General features: G+C 43.6%; 1 protein-coding gene across 4 annotated transcripts in view; it reads left to right on the top strand.

Annotated features, from left to right (window-relative positions):
* WAC (WW domain containing adaptor with coiled-coil) overlaps positions 1 to 15,396 on the top strand; it is a 119,017-nt gene that overhangs the window by 8,759 nt on the left and 94,862 nt on the right. For all 4 annotated transcript variants that reach the window (XM_073581720.1, XM_073581719.1, XM_073581721.1 and 1 more), the window contains exons 4-5: positions 8,477 to 8,571; positions 11,151 to 11,266. In XM_073581720.1, coding sequence (XP_073437821.1) covers positions 8,477 to 8,571; positions 11,151 to 11,266 — 211 coding nt within the window. The remainder of the gene's footprint in view (positions 1 to 8,476; positions 8,572 to 11,150; positions 11,267 to 15,396) is intronic.

Genomic DNA, 15,396 nt, shown 5'->3' with positions numbered 1-15,396 from the left:
TTGATAACCAGCCAAGCTAAAGCAGACAGCTGAGGGCTGGTATTCTCAGGTTGGGAAGGTCCTTGCATACATGCCCCCTTGCCGCAGTTTAAAAATAGTTTGCAGCCGCCCTAGAAAAGGCGCATCCAGTAGATGCTTCAACTTTGGCGCTTTTCCTGTCTTTTCCCGCTTGCTCTAGTGTGTTGGCAATCTGGGTAATATGTTGGGGTTGATTCAGCTGTGTACTGTCTGCTGACATCAAGTTAAAGGGTTAGTAATGGAGAGTTGTCTATAAGATACTCAAACTATTACCTCGCTTGCCAACGCACCATGGCAAGCTGGAAGAGCTGAAGCTAATTGCCAGAATTGGTGTATCTAATGGGTGCTCCATTTCTTGGGTGGCTGAGGGCTGGTGTTATTAATCTGGAAAGGGGGTCAATATTCATGACCCCTTCCCAGCCTATTAATATCAGCCTGCAGTTGTCTGGTCTCTGCCCAGAATAATAACAGCCTCCTGGTGTCTTTCCCTCAACTGATAAAAATTAGGGGAACAATTTTTTTTTGTTATTTCTTTACTAGCTGAAGAGCCCGGCGCTGCCCGGGCATAGTGACTAACTACGGTTAGTTAAAACAAATTATAATGAGAAAAAAAAAAAAAATTATATGTAGACCCCTGCCCACTCCGCATAGCCACATTCACTATAATATCCCACATCATCCCGTCAGCCAGAGCTACCGGACTACTGATATCCGACATCATCCCGTTAAAGCCACTGGACTACTACCCACTAATATCCCACATCATCCCATCACATCCGCCGGACTGCTACCCCTAATATCCCACATCATCCTGACAGCCAGAGCCACTGGACAACTACCACTAATATCCCACATCATCCCGTCAGCCTGGGGTCAGAACCAGAGCGCTGAGTGGATTTGCCCTGACTTGCATAACAATGATCCCTTTAATAGAACCCTGGGGTCAGAATCAGAGTGCTGAGGGATTTGCCTTAACTTCCATACAGGAGATCCCTTTAAGAGAAGCCTGGGATCAGTACCAGAGCATTTGAAGGCAATTGCCTTTACTTCCATACCGAGGATCCCTTTGAGAGGCATGGGGTTAGAACCAAAGCACTTGATGGATTTGCCCTGCCTTCCATACCGGTGATCCCTTTAAGAAAGGCCTAGGGTCAGTACCAAAATGCTGAGTGGATTTGCCCTAACTTGCATACCGTTGATCCACGGGGGGGGGGGGAATTCATTTGTCATGTGCTCTGTGTTCCTGTCTGGGGGGCAGACAATGGCTGGGAGCTTATATTCCTGGGGATGCTAGATTTCTCCAACCATGTCAGTGTCTGCTGAGGTGTTGTCAAGTGGGAAAACTTGCTCATAGCAACCAATCACAGCTCAGCTACTTTTAACCAGCTCTGGTGAAATGAGAGATGCTAAGTGATTGGTTGCAAGGAAAACTGTTGGTCATAGCAAACAATCACAGTTCAGTTTCTTTTGAACAGCTCTGGTGAAATTTAAGATGCTTCGTGATTGGTTGGTGACACACATTCATTTTTATATATAGAGTAGATTTGCTAAATATATGTAAATTAACCTTGCGATACCCAGCTACTGTGACTGACGTGTTTTTTGTTTTTTTTTATTCATTTCATTGTGCGTTCTGTGCATATATGGGTGTGACCGCCCTCTTTCTGAGCTGGGAAAACCATCCTGTCTGGCATAAGCTTTTACTAGTGGTTCAGTCCCTCGATCCTTGTTAAAGGGGTTGTCTGGGCTTTTCACATAATCTCAATACATATCTGGGCTGCAGAATTATGACAACAAGTAATTTACTTTCTGTCACTAGTTTGCACGGTTTTCTAGATATTCTGAACAGAACATCCAAGGGGGGTGTGTTATGGCATTAAAATGAGAATTAGTCGTAACCTCCTACTCTACTCCAAACATGCCCTCTATAGCCACAACCACACCCTCCATAGCTACAGGCCCTCCCCGTCCACATGAAGAAGCCCTCATCACACAGTAACAAATTCTTCCCCTCCAGCAGCCTCAGTGCAGAGAGCAGAACCACCCAGCTGCTCCTCCCCCAGACACACACTGAACAGTGATCTATGGAAAGTGAATCTAGTGAGGAGGAGTGAAAATCGTCCTGTATTCTGGGACACTCCATGATTACAATACATAACTCATTATCAGTAATTTCTTCCCTCACTGTCCCAGGCTGCTGGCAGCAGTGAGAACAGACTGTGTGATGGCCAGTGATGGGGGTCTGCAGCTTCTAATCTGCACAGGGGATGGCAGTCACTGATGTAATCTGTTGTGTGACAAAGCCTCTGCTGTGTGAATGAGACAGCTCTGTGTCACTGATGTCTTCACACAGCAGCAGATTTGGTGCAGTGTATGTGCGAAGCTCCACCAAACTCCCAGCAAGCTCCAGTGACCAGCACCACCCACTGCCCACTCATTGGCAGTAAACTGCACCAGCACTTATCTTTATCATTACTCCAGCATTGGAAAGAACACAGCAGTGTTCCTGTACTTGTGAAAGCAGCACAATACATACATACATACATGCATACATACACCCCCCCCAACACTTCACACTGTTACAGCTGCTGATTGGACAGGCTGCTCCCATCAGTATTTGTGTCATTAGAGACACAGTGCTCACACATACACTGCACCAAATCTGCTGCTGTGTGAAGACATCAGTGACACAGAGCTGTCTCATTCACACAGCAGAGGCATTGTCGCACAACAGATTACATCGGTGACTTCCATCCCCCATCACTGGCCATCACACTGTCTGTTCTCACTGCTGCCAGCAGCCTGGGACAGTGAGGGAAGGAATTACTGATGAGTTATGTTTTGTAATCATGGAGTGGCCCAGAATACAGGACGATTTTCCCCCCTCCTCACTGGTTTCACTTTCCATAGATAACTGTTCAGTGTGTGTCTGGGGGAGGAGCAGCTCTCTGCACTGAGGCTGCTGGAGGGGAAGAATTCGTTACTGTGTGATGAGGGCTGCTTCATGTGGACGGGGAGGGCCTGTAGCTATGGAGGGTGGGGTTGTTGCTATAGAGGGCATGTTTGGAGTAGAGTAGGATGTTACGACTAGTTCTCATTTCAATGCCATAACACCCCCCCCCCCCCTTGGACGTTCTGTTCAGAATATCTAGAAAACAGTGCAAACTAGTGACAGAAAGTAAATTACTTACTTACTGTCATAATTCTGCAGCCCAGATATGTACTGAGATTATGTGAAAAGCCCGGACAACCCCTTTAACATTCACGTCACTTGGCAAGTGAAAAAGTTTTAAATACTAGAGTTAGGACTGCCACACAAGGGTTGTCGTGACGTGGTGGGATGGCTTGTACATTATTTAAATCAAAATTATGTTTACTAAATACCCTTATTACCTTTATGCATTATTTGCAGTTTATTTTTTACTTTTTTATTTTAGGATATTTGTGTTTTTGCTTTTTGTTTTCTGTGACTGACGTTGACTGCAGTAATGCTACCGCCGGTCAGAGCCGTTGTTTCCCACGTCACACATCAGGACAGCGTGGGAGCCGGTGGATCTCTGGTCTCCCCGTAATGGGGTTTGGAATCAAGTTTGGGTACTGTTCTGGTACCCAATCCGAATGTTTTTATAAAGTGCTGCTAAACCCGACAGACCTGAACATCGACGGGTCTGCCCATCCCTAGTCAGGATGCGTCTTCCCTTGCGACCGCTTCAGCAGTTTTGCCCCATCAATTTCCACAGGATGTTGCTTCTAGGCAGATTAAGTGGAGAGTAAAGGCAGCGCTTTTCTGCAGCTCCCACAGACAGCAGTGGCAAAAGAGGTCATCTTGCCGTCCGATAGGTTGGAATCCCAGAGATAATACAGGTGCTTCTCACAAAATTTAGAATATCGTCATAAACTGAATTTCGTTAAGTTCTTCAATACAAAAAGTGAAATCCTCCTAAAAATTTTTGAATGGCCTTTTCTTAACAATCCTTTGTAGGCTGCGGTTATCCTGGTTGCTTGTGCACCTTTTTCTACCACACTTTTTCCTTCCACTCAACTTTCCATTAATATGCTTGTATACAGCACTCTGTGAACAGCCAGCTTCTTTAGTAATGACCTTTTGTGGCTTACCCTCCTTGTGGAGTGTGTCAGTGACTGCCTTCTGGACATCTGTCAGGTCAGCAGTTTTCTCCATGATTGTGGAACCTACTGAATCAGACTAAGGGACATTTTTTAAATGCTTGGGAAGCCTTTGCAGGTGTTTTTTGTTAATTATACTAATTTACTAAGATAATGATACTTGGGTTTTCATTGGCTGTAAGCCATAATCATTAACATTTAACAGAAATAAACACTTGAAATAGATCACTCTGTGTGTAATGACTCTATACAATGAGTTTCACATATCTTGTGAGAAGCACTTGAAGAGGTCTGTTTTATTGAAACCCTTTTAAAGGAAAAATGTGCAGCATCAAAATTAGTACTGGCACGTGTTAACGATCTTGGCTGCTGCCTGAGTTAGGGCAATCATTATTAAGCGGCTATACTTCTAGGTACTGCAGTGAAGAACAAGACCTCCATCTTCTCCCCAGCTGGAAGTCCATCATTGTTGCCACACAAATTTGCAACATTATAGTGGAGCATGTTACTTTTTGCTTGAAAAGGGGCAAAACTCAAGTGAATTTGTGCTTTTTGCACAAAATTCTGAAACCACGTGCTCCTTTTTAAAGAATTCAGCACGAAAAAATTCACTCAATATCTAAAACAAAAATGTGACTTAACCCCTTAACACTGTTTAACGTATACATGTCCTGGGCACAGGTCACTTAGTGCTCCATGATGGATATGCAACGTACATCATGCTGATCGCACCAAATTGCTTCTGTACGGCTGCGATCAGCTGCAGGATCCTGACTGATATACACAGCTGGGTAACTGCTGGGATTAGCAGCAGTTTAGGAGTTTAACAGAAGTAGAGCACTCCCTCCCTGTTGGAACCCCCTCAGTAGGATAGCAGAAGCTGGATAACAGGAGCCGAGAAAGGTTGCTCTGACAATCTGAAGCCTGCCAGACACCGCAGCCAATCATATTCTGCTGGGGGCGGGGCCTGAGGCTACTGATCAGTCAAGTACTGACAGTATAGTGTGTTACACAGCACTGCTAAGGTAGTGTTGTGTATTAATAAGGTAGTCATTAGTTTGCATGTTACAGTCCTCTTGAGGGTCTAATAAATGACAAAAAAGCTTAAAAGTTTTACTTGAAGGAAACCCCCCCCCCCCCTAAAATTAAATTTGTAAAAAATCCCTATTGCTTAAAAAGGTCACATATTTGGTATCGCCACACCAGTAACAACATGTACTATAAAACTGTCGTCATTTATCCTGAAGTGAATAAAATAAAAAAAAAAAAATGGCTGAATTCCCTTATTTGTTAATTGTGAAATAGGTTCTGTTAGCTTCTGCAAGCCCAGAGCCGGGCAACTCACTGCGTGGACTCAATCTTCATCAAAAGAATTGATCTACAGTGAGCTGACTCTCCTATTCCGTGTGTGTGTGTATGTATGTAATATATATTAATATATATATATATATATACAGTGCCTACAAGTAGTATTCAACCCCCTGCAGATTTAGCAGGTTTACACATTCGGAATTAACTTGGCATTGTGACATTTGGACTGTAGATCAGCCTGGAAGTGTGAAATGCACTGCAGCAAAAAAGAATGTTATTTCTTTGTTTAATTTTTTTTTAAATTGTGAAAAGTTTATTCAGAGGGTCATTTATTATTCAACCCCTCAAACCACCAGAATTCTGTTTGGTTCCCCTAAAGTATTAAGAAGTATTTCAGGCACAAAGAACAATGAGCTTCACATGTTTGGATTAATTATCTCTTTTTCCAGCCTTTTCTGACTATTTAAGACCCTCCCCAAACTTGTGAACAGCACTCATACATGGTCAACATGGGAAAGACAAAGGAGCATTCCAAGGCCATCAGAGACAAGATCGTGGAGGGTCACAAGGCTGGCAAGGGGTACAAAACCCTTTCCAAGGAGTTGGGCCTACCTGTCTACACTGTTGGGAGCATCATCCGGAAGTGGAAGGCTTATGGAACTACTGTTAGCCTTCCACGGCCTGGACAGCCTTTGAAAGTTTCCTCCCGTGCCGAGGCCAGGCTTGTCTGAAGAGTCAAGGCTAACCCAAGGACAACAAGGAAGGAGCTCCGGGAAGATCTCATGGCAGTGGGGACATTGGTTTCAGTCAATACCATAAGTAACGTACTCCACCGCAATGGTCTCCATTCCAGACGAGCCCGTAAGGTACCTTTACTTTCAAAGCGTCATGTCAAGGCTCATCTACAGTTTGCTCATGATCACTTGGAGGACTCTGAGACAGACTGGTTCAAGGTTCTCTGGTCTGATGAGACCAAGATCGAGATCTTTGGTGCCAACCACACACGTGACGTTTGGAGACTGGATGGCACTGCATACGACCCCAAGAATACCATCCCTACAGTCAAGCATGGTGGTGGCAGCATCATGCTGTGGGGCTGTTTCTCAGCCAAGGGGCCTGGCCATCTGGTCCGCATCCATGGGAAGATGGATAGCACGGCCTACCTGGAGATTTTGGCCAAGAACCTCCGCTCCTCCATCAAGGATCTTAAGATGGGTCGTCATTTCATCTTCCAACAAGACAACAACCCAAAGCACACAGCCAAGAAAACCAAGGCCTGGTTCAAGAGGCAAAAAATCAAGGTGTTGGAGTGGCCTAGTCAGTCTCCTGACCTTAACCCAATTGAAAACTTGTGGAAGGAGCTCAAGATTAAAGTCCACATGAGACACCCAAAGAACCTAGATAACTTGGAGAAGATCTGCATGGAGGAGTGGGCCAAGATAACTCCAGAGACCTGTGCCGGCCTGATCAGGTCTTATAAAAGACGATTATTAGCTGTAATTGCAAACAAGGGTTATTCCACAAAATATTAAACCTAGGGGTTGAATAATAATTGACCCACACTTGCATGTTTAAAATTTATTAAAATTTAACTGAGCAACATAACTTTTTGGTTTGTAAGATTTATACATCTGTTAATAAATCCTGCTCTTGTGTGAAGTTTGAAGGCTCTAACTTATTTGCATCTTATCAAACCTGCTAAATCTGCAGGGGGTTGAATACTACTTGTAGGCAGTGTGTGTGTATATATATATATTTATTTATTTTTTTTTTGTTAATTTTATCTCACAAAAAAAAAATGGACAAAAAGTTGTGCTTAAACCAAAATTACACAAAATACAGCTTGTTACACAAATAAACAAGCACTCATATTGCTCTATAAATGATGAACTGAAAAGTTATGGCTGTCAGAGGATGATGCAAAAATTATCTATATCCATTAAGTATTTTTTTTCTTTTTTTTTTTTTGTAATTGTACTTAACGTATTTTTCGCACTATAAGACGCACAGGACCATAAGACTCACCTGGGTTTTAGAGGAGGAAATTAGGGGAAAACAAAAAACTGAAACAAAAAATGTGGTCAATTCTGTACTTATTATCCCTTATCTTGGTATATATGGTCCGCTCATCCCTATCCTGGTATGCATGGCCTCCTCATCCTTATCCTGGCAGGAATGATCACCCTCATTCCTATACTGGTATGCAAGGACCCATTTCGTCCAAGTATGCATGACCCCATCCTTATCCTGGTTTGATTGGCCCCATCCCATTCCTGGTGGTATGCATGGCCCCATCAGAAAAGAATTTAAAAAAAACCCCCATAAATTACACTTACCTTCCTCCACTCCCTGGCAGCCTCTTGTTATGATGCCAGCAGCTGCTTAATGCTTGTAAGTGGCGCATGGCAGGGACATCATACGCGGGTCGCAAGCAGACGACAGCTGCCGGAATACCCACTGGGACTGTTAAGAGAAATGAGTATTCATGGAATGGAGTTAAGTATCGACACGTGACCGCGGGCAGCAGTAGGAAGTCTCTGGCTGACACTGTGCTCGCTAGAGAGCAATGAATACTCACTGCTTTGCGCACACACTGCCCCGGCTTGCAGAGCATTGATTGCATGCATACCAAGATGGGGATGAGGGGGGCCATGCATACCAGGGTAGGGGATTTTAAGTACAGAACTGACCACATTTCTTTTTTTTTTTTTTTGCTTCAGTTTTTTCCCCCCTAATTTTCTCATCTAAAACCTAGGTCGTTTTATGGTCCGGTGCACCTTATAGTCTGAAAAATGCGGTATATCACCCCAGAACACCACCCCAATGTAGGCACACTTTTTTTCTGTGCATGCATATAGATGGTCTTCCTTGAGAGGACCTTCCATCCAGAAGACTATTTTTGCAGCAGATTTGTCTTTTCATCTTAAGAGTTTCATTGTACATTGGGTGCTTTGCGTTGCAGACTTTCTGCAGGAATGAATGGTGATGATGTTGAGACTAATGAATTTTGCTTTGTTTCTAGGGACCAGTTTTTCTCCACAAGAAAATTCACATAACCACAGTGCTCTTCATAGCTCAAATTCACATTCTTCTACTCCAAGCAAGACTAGTGATTCTGTAAGTTACAAAACAGACTTGTTGGCTATTTTGAATTTAGAATTGCAGTTTTGCCTGATTGCATCACTTTGTGCAGCAAAAGCTTAGCAAACTTTATTTAGTCATTCACGCTGTGGTATTACATATCTTTATTTTTTAAAAACAAAAAAAAGGAACTTTCTAAATGATATTCCCGCATTAAATGTTTGACATATGGACAGATCTTGTATAAATGTTTTATAGATGTAATGCTAGGAGTGGTTCTTATGTGGAGAACGAGGGGGCCTGTTACATGGGATCGGCACAAGGATAATGAGTGTCTTTGGGCAACAATCACATTAAAGGTACTGTCACACTTAGCGATGTACCAGCGATCCCGACCAGCGATATGACGCGGTCAGGATCGCTGGTGCATCGCTAAGTGGTCGCTAGTGAGTTGCCACATAGGCAGATCTCACCAGCGACATCGCTGGGGACGGGGATCGCTACTTACCTGTCACACTAGGCGATCCTGCGTCCTCCCGCCCGGCTGCACGCGTCGCTCGTCCTCACAGCAGGAAGCGCCGCAGGAAGCTGACGACGAGAAACAGTCCTGAACGTTCTCGCGCGATCAGCGATAACCAGCGGGGGAGCGGGTCGCTGGTAAGTATCAGACACAGATATCGCTAGCAATATCGCTATAACGTCACTAGTTATAGCGATATTGCTAGCGATATCTTAGTGTGACATGCCCTTAAGCCTTTTTGCCATTTTTTTTTTCAGCATGTACTGTAGTTTTCATCATTACAATTTTGAAATTCATACAAATTTCTTTTTGTTTTGCATTTACTGTATGGAATAAATATAATTTTTTAAGTACATAGTCAACGTTCCAGCAGTACAATGTTTTTTTTTTTTTTTTTTTTTTTGTTTTCATTCTGAGAAAATGAACTGATATGAACTTTTTTAATAGTTCACACATTTTGTTTGTCTTACGGAACTTGAACCTGCAATCACACTATTGCTAGCACAATACACTGCAGTACAGTAATATTGCCATGTATTGTAAAATTACAACGCTATCACTTGTTTTCCGAGACTTGCTGCTCAGTCACGAGTGTCTTCCACCTGGAAGAGCCATCTCTTCCGAAGCGGCCAGTTTTTTTTTTTTTTTTTTTTTTTAGCACATGCCTGAAAAGGTTTTTTTTTTTTTTTTTTTTTGTCCCCCCCCCCCCCTTCATTGGACAATCCCTTGTAAATGCAACTGTCATGATTAACAGTGCCATCTTAAGGTACTGTCACACTTAGCGATGTACCAGCGATCCCGACCAGCGATATGACGCGGTCAGGATCGCTGGTACATCGCTAAGTGGTCGCTAGTGGGCTGCCACACAGGCAGATCTCACTAGCGACATCGCTGGGGACGGGGATCGCTACTTACCTGTCACACTAGGCGATCCTGCGTCCTCCCGCCCGGCTCCACGCTCGTCGCTAGTCTCTCCACAGGAAGCACCGCAGGAAGCTGACGACGAGAAGCGGTCCAGGACGTTCTCGCGCGATCAGCGATAACCAGCGGGGGAGCCGGTCGTAGGTAAGTATCAGACACAGCGATATCGCTAGCAATATCGCTATAACGTCACTAGTTATAGCGATATTGTTAGCGATATCTCTTAGTGTGACAGGCCCTTTAGAGGTTAAACTGCTGCAATTGGAGGTGGCTCTGTTCAGACTTTGGACTGCTTGCTGGAAACGCAGCAGGCATCCGCTATTTACACACAGTGCACATATCTGCCGGACATGGAGGTTGGATGTCCCAAGTCCAAATCTGGCCAGAGTTGGCCTCCATAGCGCTGTGATACCCCGGTTTACCCGATTCTGGTGCTGGACTTGCTGTCAGACATTTGGTGCATGTCCTGTGTCTATCCAGAAAGCTTATTTTATTTTCTCTTTTTTAGTTAGTGAGAACCTATCACCTGGTTTGTCCCATATGAGGAAAGACCACCACTTTTCAGCCCTGATATAAAGCATTCTAATATGCAATTTATATGCCCCCAATCCAGTCTGCAACAAAAGAAAAACACCTTATATTATACTCTCCTGCGGGGCGATCCGGTCCTATGGGTGTCGCTGGTCTTGGGCAGATGCCTCCTTTTTGTCGCGATGCTGTCGTCCTTCTGTGCTTCATGTGGATTATGGGTCCTACGTCATCCACACAGTGTTCCCAGGATCGTGCTTCCTTTCCAGGTGTACTTCTCTGCCCTGATAAAGGCAGAGGAAAGTACTGCTGTGTGCAGGCGCCGGGAAAGGCCGAAGAGCCCCACCGAATGCGCACTGAAGTACTTTACTCTGCCCTTGTCAAGGAACACACTGGATGACGTGGGGCGTCCATTGGACCACTCTGCAGATGACTATAATAAAGGTGTTTTTCTTTTGTTGCAGCCTGGATTGGGGACTTATATACAGCATATTAAAATTCTGTATATCAGGCTGAAAGGTGGTGGTCTTATCTCACATGGGACAAAACTGGTCAAAGGTTCCATTTTTATGGTTTGTACTTGCACTGAACAGCCCAGTGTTGTGTAGCTGTCACTGAATCCTTAAAGTCTCTTTATGCTTTGTAGACATATGATCCTACAGATGACTGGTCTGAACATATCAGCTCTTCTGGTAAAAAGTACTATTACAATTGCCGAACAGAAGTATCTCAGTGGGAGAAGCCGAAAGAGTGGCTTGAGAGGTAAACGTGAAAGAGATCCCTCTGTAGATGTTGTGGTTTTTTTTTTTTTTTTAATGGTCTTTTGGTTAGGGTGCTTTCAGACTGCATTCAGGCACCAGTAGTATACTCGATCCGAGTGTCACCTCCAGCAGGTGTACATGCCCAAAAATGATGCACATTAGAGCGCACGTTTGCGCACCATTGCCTATGACCCCATTGGCATACTCCTCCCAGATCGCGTTTTGTGGGGGGGCTTGGAATAAAGCCCTGACGGAGCCACTTAACGGTTTCCTAAACGCAGTGTGAAAGCCTCCTTAAAAAGGTGTCATGATTAGATGTATTATATATATATATTGGACAAAATATTGGAAACATCAACAAAAGTTAGTTTAATATGGTGTAGGTCCACCTTTTGCAACGATTACAGCCTCAATTTTCCGAGGTATGGATTCATACAAGTTGTGAATTGTTTCCAAAGGAATTTTAGCCCATTCTTCATTTAAAACACCCTCCAGTTCTTTGAGCGACGATGGCGGCGGAAATCGACGTCTAACTTGAATCTCTAAAATCGACCATAAATGCTCAATAATGTTGAGGTCTGGGGATTGTGGGGGCCAGATGAGATGCTCAACTTCATTACAATGTTCCTCGTGCCATGCTTTAACGATTCTAGCTGTGTGAATTGGTGCATTATCATCCTGAAAGATGGCGTTCCCCTTCGGGAACAGTACTTGAACCATAGGATGCACTTGGTCACCCAAAATGCCTAAATATTCGCGGCTGTTAATTCTTCCATGAAGGGATATCATTGGTCCGGAGGATCTCCACGAAATAGCACCCCAGATCATCACAGAACCTCCGCCATGTTTTACGGTTGGGAGAAGGCAGTCTGGATGGAATGCTTCTTTCGGCTGTCTCCAAACGTACACTCGGCCGGAGGTTGGAAATAGGGTAAACGATGATTCGTCTGAGAATATCACATGTTTCCACTGCTCGAGAGACTTATTCTGGAGGTTTCTACACCACTCTAAACGCTTGGAAACATTTGTCATTGAGAGCAGCGGTTTTCGAATTGCAGCTCTTCCGTGGAATCCAGATTTGTGCAGCTCCCGATGAACATTTTTCGTGGAAACTGGGTTCTGTAGGTGTTCATTGAGCTCAGCAGTGATTTTTGGAGCCGTGGTCTTGCGATCCTCTCTCACAATTCGCTTTAGAGTCCGACGGTCGGTCTCAGTCAACTTCGACTTTCGGCTGGACCTGTGCGTTACTGCGGACGTTTTTCCTTCTCTTTCAAATGCAGTGATTATTTTGGAGACCGTACCTCTTGACACGCCAAGCATTCGGGCACTTTGTTACACTAGCGTCTGCCATACGAGCACCAACAATTTGGCCTCTTTGAAAATCAGAGAGGTCTGCCATTGGTATCAGGTTTTCATCAAAGTTCTTACAATTCTGCAAAACAAACAGTTAATTTACATACACATCACATAACACAAATAATAAACTACAAAACATTAACATTTGTCATGGTTTGCATGTTTATAACATGTTCGAAGATTATGATGCCAAAACGTTAGGTGTTTCCATTATTTTGTCCAACCCCTGTATATTATAATATAATCCTGGGATGTCTAGATTACTTATTTGCATACACGTAGTCAAAACCCACAATGGTCACAGAAATCATTTGAATCTGACAAAAGTAATCAAAAATCTATGCAAAGGAACAAATGATAGTCAGTCAGACATTACTTTTCAACCATGCTTCCACAGAATTTAAAAAAATAAATAAATAAAACTCATGAAATAGGCCTGGACAGAAATGATGGTACCCTTAACTTAATATTTTGTTGCACAACCTTTTGAGGCAATCACTGCAATCAAACGATTCCTGTAACTGTCAATGAGACGTCGGCATCTCTCGACAGGTATTTTGGCCCACTCCTCAAGAGCAAACTGCTCCAGTTGTCTCATGTTTGAAGGTTGCCTTTTCCAGACGGCATGTTTAAGCTCTTTCCAAAGATGCTCAATAGGATTTAGGTCAGGGCTCATAGAAGGCTACATCAGAATAGTCCAATGTTTTCCTCTTAGCCATTCTTGGGTATTTTTAGCTGTGTGTTTTGGGTCATTATCCTGTTGCCAGACCCATGACCTGCGACAGACCAGGCTTTCTGACACTGGGCAACACATTTCTCTCTAGAATCTTTTGATATTCTTGAGATTTCATTGTAACCTGCACAGATTCTAGACACCCTGTGCCAGATGCAGCAAAACAGCTCCAGTACATAACAGAGCTTTCTTCATGTTTCACAGTAGGGACAGTGTTCTTTTCTTGATATGCTTCTTTTTCCATCTGTGAACATAGAGCTGATGTGCCTTGCCAAAAAGTTCCATTTTTGTCTCATCTGTCCATAGGACATTCTCCCAGAAGCTTTGCGGCTTGTCAACATGTAATTTGGCAACTTCCAGTCTGGCTTTATGATTTTTTTTTTCCACAATGGTGTCTTTCTTGGTCATCTCCCATGAAGTTCACTTTGGCTCATACAACGCCGCATGGTGAGATCTGACGCTGATGTTCCTTGAGCTTGAAGTTCACCTTTAATCTGTTTAAGAAGTTTTTCTGGGCTCTTTTGCTACCATTCATATTATCCATTTCTTTGATTTTTCATCATTTTTCCTCCTGCGACCACGTCCTTGGAGGTTGGCTACAGTCCCATAGAACTTACATTTCTGAATAATATGTGCAACTGTAGTGAGAGGAACATCAAGCTGCTTGAAGATGGTCTTATAACTTTTACTGAACAACGCACATAAGGAAAAAATTCCCAAAAATTTAAAAAAAACACATTTGAAATGTTGACTCACCAAAATCCTGACTAATGCACTAGCAGGATGCAGCAGACCTCCATTGATAAAGGCTGGGGCCGCACAGGTGCAAACCACTGATGAGGATAGCCAGTAACCCAATATGGTCTGGCTGCCTAGTGGAAAAAAAATGCACACAAATAGGGCTTGCATAGGACATCAGTCACACAGATAAGTGTGGTGCAAAGTGTCTGAACAACCTATTAATGACGCCCATTAACGTCAAACCACCTTCACCACTGTGGAAAAGCCAAGTGGAAGCCTCCTTGAATGATGTGCAATAAATTGTTAATCTTTCGATATGACCATCCTTCACATCCACTGAGAAGTACCAGTTTTAATTTTTTCTTCTTTCAGCAAAGCCATATTTAATGTGGTGGGGAAAAAAATTATAGTTAGAATTCCCATGTGTCCAGACTTTAGGGTCACCCTGTATATTAATAAAAGGGCTACTGATGAACAATTCAATAGGGTTTTTTTTTCCCCCCTGCCAAAAGGGTATGTGGAGACGTTCAGTAATAGGCAGCGCTTTGGACGCAGCACATGACTACTGCGTCCAAAGCGCTGCCGACTTTTGAACGCAGGTGATTACGCATGTATTCATTGAGCCATGCGGAATCGCTGCGTCCAATACATTATACCGGTCTCTGCAAGATAAATTGACATGCTGCACCGCGTGTCTGTCTCCACAGGTAGGCTGCGGGCGTTGGTGCACGCATGGTGAGCATGGTATTTCTTGAATTCTCATCCACTGTGCTATAACATCTGGACGCTGCGGATTTATGCAGCGTCCAACCTGCAGCGTTTACTGACCGTGTGCACGTACCCACTATGAACTCCTTGAAGTATGTACAGAGCTCAACTCATTCACACACCTGTATGTACAGAGCAGGATGGCAGGTCTGTGCTTTATGGCTGTTGCAAAATGAAATGAGTTATTAGATGGAAAGGCATAAATACATTAATGATTAGGATGTGAAGACCGAGCTGCCATCCAGAGTCTAGGGAGTATAAAAAACCTTTACTGCTTGTTTAGTCTAATCCAGTTTTATCTAAGCCTCTAGTTGTAGAGTATTTATCTGTCAATAAGTTTCCTACCTTCTAATGATAATGAGTTAACTCTGTTTACTCTGTCTCAGTTTTCACAGCAAAGCTGCAAAGTGAGCTGCAAGGGATGGGTAGTGCCATTCTATTGTGTGCACACTGACCAGTGTAAAAACTGGAAATTAGAATTTGTTGATCTGTCACCAGGTATTTGCTTTGTAATCTGAGAGTAGCTTGATGTA

Source organism: Dendrobates tinctorius, unplaced genomic scaffold (genome assembly GCF_039654945.1).
Source record: "Dendrobates tinctorius isolate UK_male_01 unplaced genomic scaffold, ASM3965494v1 ptg000070l, whole genome shotgun sequence".
Lineage (NCBI taxonomy): Eukaryota > Metazoa > Chordata > Amphibia > Anura > Dendrobatidae > Dendrobates > Dendrobates tinctorius.
Note: the sequence above shows the minus strand (reverse complement) of the source record. Positions and strands in the feature narration are given on the sequence as shown.